Source organism: Gossypium hirsutum, chromosome D04 (genome assembly GCF_007990345.1).
Source record: "Gossypium hirsutum isolate 1008001.06 chromosome D04, Gossypium_hirsutum_v2.1, whole genome shotgun sequence".
NCBI lineage: Eukaryota > Viridiplantae > Streptophyta > Magnoliopsida > Malvales > Malvaceae > Gossypium > Gossypium hirsutum.
In genome coordinates, this window is record NC_053440.1 from 16,399,107 (window position 1) to 16,405,091 (window position 5,985).

The following is a 5,985-nucleotide window of genomic DNA, read 5'->3' on the forward strand; positions in this document are numbered from 1 at the left end:
CATTTAAGAGAATGTCTTATTTATTTGCTCATCTACTTGTTATCTTATATGTCATTGATTTGTTTTTTTTCTTTATTTGTCTTAATTTCATTATTATCATTCGTTAATGCGGCATTTATTCATATATCTAATGTAACATTACATCGACTTTCATTCGAATTCATAAAGATAGAAAACTTTGAAAATAAAGGTAATACTCGTATTTAGGATCTTCGAGAGAATTGAGTCCTAACATATTGGGTTCCAATTTTCTTCGTTGAATCTAATAATCGAGAATGCTCTTTAATCAAAAATAAAACAAAAAGCTCATTATCGGGAATTCAATACGTTGTGTCCTAACGCATTGGACATGACACATTGATTTCTCGAGATGAAGATTTTTTCTAAAAATAATAAAGGTAATATTCAATGTTTAGAATTTTGAGAAATTGTGCCCTAATGTATTGGGCTGCGATTTCTTCATCTAACTTAAACAATTGAATATCCTTTTAAATTTTATTGCACGAGTCTTTTAGACAGACCCATTTTTGAGGAAGTGAAATATCATGCCCTAACTCATTGAGTGTGACATTTTCTTTCTCCGAAATGAGAGAGTCTTAATGAGTAATTTGTTTTTACAAAAGATCGTATTTTAAATCTCTTCAAAATTTTTAACTCTCGACATTAAGACACTAATTAATCAACTAGGTACCAAATTTTGGGCGTTACGAGGGCGTTAATCCTTCCTCATACGTAACTAACTCCCGGATCCGATTTTTTGAAACTCGTAGACCAAAGTCGTTTTTAGGTGATCCAATCACACCTAAATAAAAGATTGGTGGCGACTCCAATTTTCATTTTTAAATCGACAACTAATTTTTTGTTTTCAAAAAAGAGGTTTCGACATGGACCATTTCTAAAAATAATTACAGGTATGGACCAAAAACCTAAAAATGCACTGATGTGGACACGTTTTCAAGGGATAACTCAGAAAAACGCTTCTACATCAACACTTTTTTCCTTTATCAGGAAAAAGTGCATTGACGTGGAAGCGCTTTTGCTCGTGCTCCAACGGCTATCGAAATAGCCATCAGACTAAATTTTTAAAAAATGTCATTTTTTAAAATATTACAAAAAAAAAAGACTATTTTTTTGAAAATTTATGAGAATAAGGCTTTTGTAAATACCCAAAGTGGCAGCACCATATATATTTTTTTATTTTTTGGTGCCACCGGAAATAAAACTTACAAAATAGATCTTTATATAGACCTAAAGTCTCATTTCTCTTTTTTTTAAGCAACGTGGGATGTGAGATATATGTATATATAGACTCATGAATAGGTTTGCAGTTTGTTCCTAGATATTCCTTCCTTTTTTAAACTAACAAGATAAAATTAAAGACTACACTATATTTTATATTTTCTTTACTTATAGAGTTTAATTTTTTTTAAAAGTTAACATTTGTTACATTATAAATAAAAAATTTAAACTCTATAGGTAAAAAGTTATAAAATATAAAATGATTTGGTATTTGGTCTCTTCTTGTTTGAAGATGACCAAATAGGTTTGAAATAAAGGTGTTTGGAGGACGTGTGGAAGATTATATAGTATTTTCCATTAATGCAATCTTGTTTTGTTGCATTTGTTTTTTTTTTAAAGCAATTTCATTTTACATACTTCAATACCAATATTATTTGATATTCACTAAAAAGATTATATAGATTTATTTACTGAACACTAAAATTTGATGCAAACAATCAATATAATGTGTAGGTATGAAACTATTAATGAATCGATTCATATACATTTGTTTTCTTTTCAAATGAATGAAAGTTATATTGAAACAAAAATCATTTACATATTCTTATGTTTTTAAGGTAATTTTTTTTCACTTAATTATAAAATAGTCATTTAATTATGTTTTTTTTAATCGTCTATTTATGAAAAGTTACAAAGTTGTCATTTAACTATTCAAATTTGTCTTTTTTTTTGTTACATACCTCAAAATTCAAGTTAACTGGGTGACCAAAAAAGATTACTAATAGTTGAGTGATCATTTTGTAAGTTTTTATAATTTGATAGCCAAAAAATCATAGTTAAGTGACTACTAATGTAATTTAATCTAGATATAAAAATATGAAAAGTAATTATTATATTTTATGTATATTATATATTTCTATTAAAAAACTTATTTAACATAATTATATACTATGTTTAAATAGATTACCTATCCAGTCAAAATACATCTGAAATAAATTTATTAGAATTCATTAGGTGATGAAAATTAAATTAAAATTAGGATTAAAAAATTAATGAGTATAGTAAAATATTAAAAATATATATTTAGAAAAAGAGATCAATTTTTTAAAATTACAAAAAAAAAACTATCTAAGTACCAAACAATTCTAAAATGCAACAAGATTAAAAATCTCAAAAGATAATTTTATAATACAAGAAAACGTTAACAAAATATAAAAAAATAGAAATTGTTTTGTAAAAAAAATTATAAAATATAGTGTAGCCTTTAATCTTATGTTGTTAGTTAAAAGAGGAAGAAAACTCATATTGCCTAGGAACAAGCTGTAAACTTATTCATGAATCTATATATACATATATCTTACATCTCATATTGTTTAAGAAAATAAGGGAAATGAGACTTTGGGTCTATATAAAGTTCTGTTTTGTAAGTTTTATTTTCACATTAATTGGTGGCATCAAAAAAAAAAATAGTGCCGTCACTTTGGGTCTTCATAAAGTCTTATTCTCGTATATTTTTAAAATTTTGATCTATTTTTGTAATATTTAAAAAAAAGGACCTTTTGTAATATTTTAAAAAAAATTTTGAAAATTTTGGGCAAAAGTGTGTTCACGTCAGCACTCTTTTGCCAGACACAAGAAAAAAGCGCTGACATGAAAGCGTTTTTCTAGGTTATCTCCTGAAAACGCGTCTATATCAACGCGTATTTAGATTTTTGGTCCATACCCGTAATTATTTTTAATAACGACCATCTTTATAAAATTATATATAGAATAACTAAAAATTACTAACCATCTTTTCCACACAAAAAAAAAAGCTAACCATAATTCTGACCTCAATAATATAATATAGAGATTAAATAATTATTTTACCCTGTATAAAAACAATGATAATTATTTAATTAACAATGCCTTCAAAATACAATGAAAACAAAATTTATAAAATTACAATAACACAATTTAAAAATATTAGTATAGTAATAATTAATATTATAAAATATCAAAAGTGTCCTTAATATATTCTTGAAATATCAAAATACATCTATTTACTTCAATAACTCTAAAAGCAGTTGAATATATATATATTTAAGATAGATAAATGCACATTAAATAAAAATAACAAAAAATATAATAATAAAATTTATAATTTATAAGTAAATTAATTATTTTTTTTACAAAATACATGAATTTCCCTTATTAAGTTCTAATGCTTAAAATATCCCTAACTAACCTAAAATATCCCTATTAATTTTTTTATATTATTTAAAATACCCTTATTAATTATTTATACTACTTAAAATACCTCTATTAACTCTTAAACACTCCATTAAGAGTTGATTTTATATAATTTATATAGATTATTAGCTATTTTCATTGTTGCCAAATAATCATAGGTAATATCAACTTGGATATATATATATACACACGCGCATGAAGTTATTTGAATTTGACAATTTATATTAATTTGGTATTTAATTTTTTAAAATTTATCTGATACCTAAATTTTGAATTCATAAGTCAACTTGACACTTTTTTTAAATACTTGATTAATAGTATTAAAATATGTTGACGTGACACTGACGTCCAATAACATGGTGACATATAACAATCTCATATTCTGACAAGTGGAAAAATAAAAAATTATAACTTTTTATAAAATTTAAATATTTTATTTTAGTTTGCCATGTATCAAAATATGAGGCTTCCACATGTGCTCATGTTATTGGTCATTAATGTCACGTTAATATATTTTAACGGCATTAATAAGGTACCTAGAAAAAACATCAAGTTAACTTACAGTTTCCAAATTTAATTTCCAGTTAGATAAAAAAGAAATTTAAGCTTTTTCTCCGTAAGTTTTTTTGACTCAAAAAAGGCTAAAAGCCCAAAATCTTTTAGAACCCAATAAAATTTAAGACCCAAAATTGGCCTAAACTTTTAATCAAGGCCAAGTCAGCTTATCTTCAAATAGTACACAAAGGGATAGTGTCAATGTGAGAAAGTAGAGTCAGAAAACATCCACAAACTGAAAAACTCAAAGCCAGGCTGAGCCTATCAATCTACACCACAGACCACAACAATGGCTACTTCACTCTCACTCTCAAACTTCTTCTCCTTCCTTTTACCTCCTAATCCTTCTCCACCCAAAGCCCCACCGGCTCTCAACAGCCTTTCACTCTCTTCCCAAAAACCCAAAAATGCTCCTCTCTCATGGTCAGCTCCAGAGGATCAATCTTCTTCTTTATCCACTGAATTGTCATCAGTAATAAGCCCTTCTCTTGCAAATGCCAACACCCTTTTCTTCAAATCGGCTTACAATATCCAGGTTATTGTGGATGACAATGAACCTGAAGAAAGACTGCTTAACAGGTTCAGAAGAGAGGTCATGAAAGCTGGTGTTATTCAAGAGTGTAAGAGGAGGAGGTTCTTTGAGAATAAGCAAGATGAGAAGAAGCGTAAGTCACGCGAGGCTGCTAAGCGTAATCGTAGAAGGTAAAATTTTGGCCTTTCCTTTGTTTTTGTAAACTGTGTAAAGATAATGAAGAAAAAGAAAGGAACTTTGGATGCTATGCAATGTATGTCATATGCTTAGGCTCTTTTGTTTAACTTTTTTTTGAGTAATTTAGCATTGGAATTTGTGGGTTTTATTAGGGGTGGAAAGGAAGATAAGGGCTGAAGAATTCATATGAGATTAGACAGTTTTGGTTCCCTGGTGGAGCTTGGAGGATATGAAGGGGAAAATTAGAAAATTATTGTTGGGTATTTGTTTCTTAGCGATGAAAATTGAAGCCTATGCAGTTTTCCTTGTGATTGATTTACCAATGCAATGTGTCAAGGCCTAGCTGCTTTTGTTTTCCTTTGCGCATGGTGTTCAGTTGAGCTGTTATCCCCAGCATTTGATTTCTAAATATGGTTTGAGGAGACAACTTCAGTATATTGAACGAAGGCTTTCAAATTTGAGCTTGTAGAGTAGTGTTTAAGAAGGGTATATTCTATGCAGTTTCTGATATTAGTTGAACATGTAACATATTTGGTGTAGTTTTATTTGTTTCTTCTACATTTACATCCTCCATGAACTAGTTAGGCCTTGCCTTTTTCTGTTTGAGTTCATGGTCAATTTCCAACCCTTTTATCTTAGCTCTCAATGAGCATATTCTGTTTTGTGGTTATATTATATCTGTTGATAATAATTAGTGATGATTATGTCTTCTCTGATGCATATGTGATCAGGCGTCCCCAAGCAAGATTTTCACAACCAAACAAGCAGGAAGTATCTACAAAGAAGAGGGATGAGGATGACGAAGATAACTGGGACATTCCAAATGAAGCCCTTCCCTATTGATCGCATTTTGCCATGCCTTTTATTTACTTATCTTCTTCGTCTTTGAGCTCTGGCAGTTTTGTCTGTCCATTGTAAGTTGAATTAGGATGAATTCTGCCACTTGAATTGCCCTATGCTTTTCTTTTTACATAAATGAAGTCAAGATTTTCATTCCTTAAATTGATCTGAAGGCTTCCTTGCATTACCATGTTTTTGTTGGACCTATTGGAAGGTAACCCATATCGAACATGTGGAAGTTTGTGTTTGTCTATGTTTTCTCTTTTCTTTTTTCCAATTCCCACTTTGAGTTGCAAAGGAGACGACCGGTTCTTATTCTTGGTCATGGAAATGTCTTGTGTTCTGTAATGAGAAAAATATATCGGAGCTTGCTGGCTGGTGGTATGTCAATATAAGTTGGTTTGGAATTT

General features: G+C 28.9%; 1 protein-coding gene across 1 annotated transcript; it reads left to right on the forward strand.

Annotated features, from left to right (window-relative positions):
* Nucleotides 1-4,135: 4,135 nt before the first annotated feature.
* LOC107899715 (30S ribosomal protein S21, chloroplastic) lies at nucleotides 4,136-5,737 on the forward strand. Its single transcript, XM_016825494.2, has 2 exons — nucleotides 4,136-4,728; nucleotides 5,467-5,737. The coding sequence occupies exons 1-2, from the start codon at nucleotides 4,316-4,318 to the stop codon at nucleotides 5,576-5,578; spliced, it is 525 nt and encodes a 174-aa protein (XP_016680983.1). The 5' UTR covers nucleotides 4,136-4,315; the 3' UTR covers nucleotides 5,579-5,737.
* The last annotated feature ends 248 nt before the right edge of the window (nucleotides 5,738-5,985 follow it).

What these genes read in the sequence shown, in the direction of transcription:
- LOC107899715 (XM_016825494.2), top strand. Translation starts at nt 4,316, where the DNA reads ATGGCTACTTCACTCTCACTCTCAAACTTCTTCTCCTTCCTTTTACCT. An exon ending in GCTAAGCGTAATCGTAGAAG is followed by an intron (nt 4,729 to 5,466) that starts GTAAAATTTTGG and finishes ATATGTGATCAG; the next exon opens with GCGTCCCCAAGCAAGATTTT.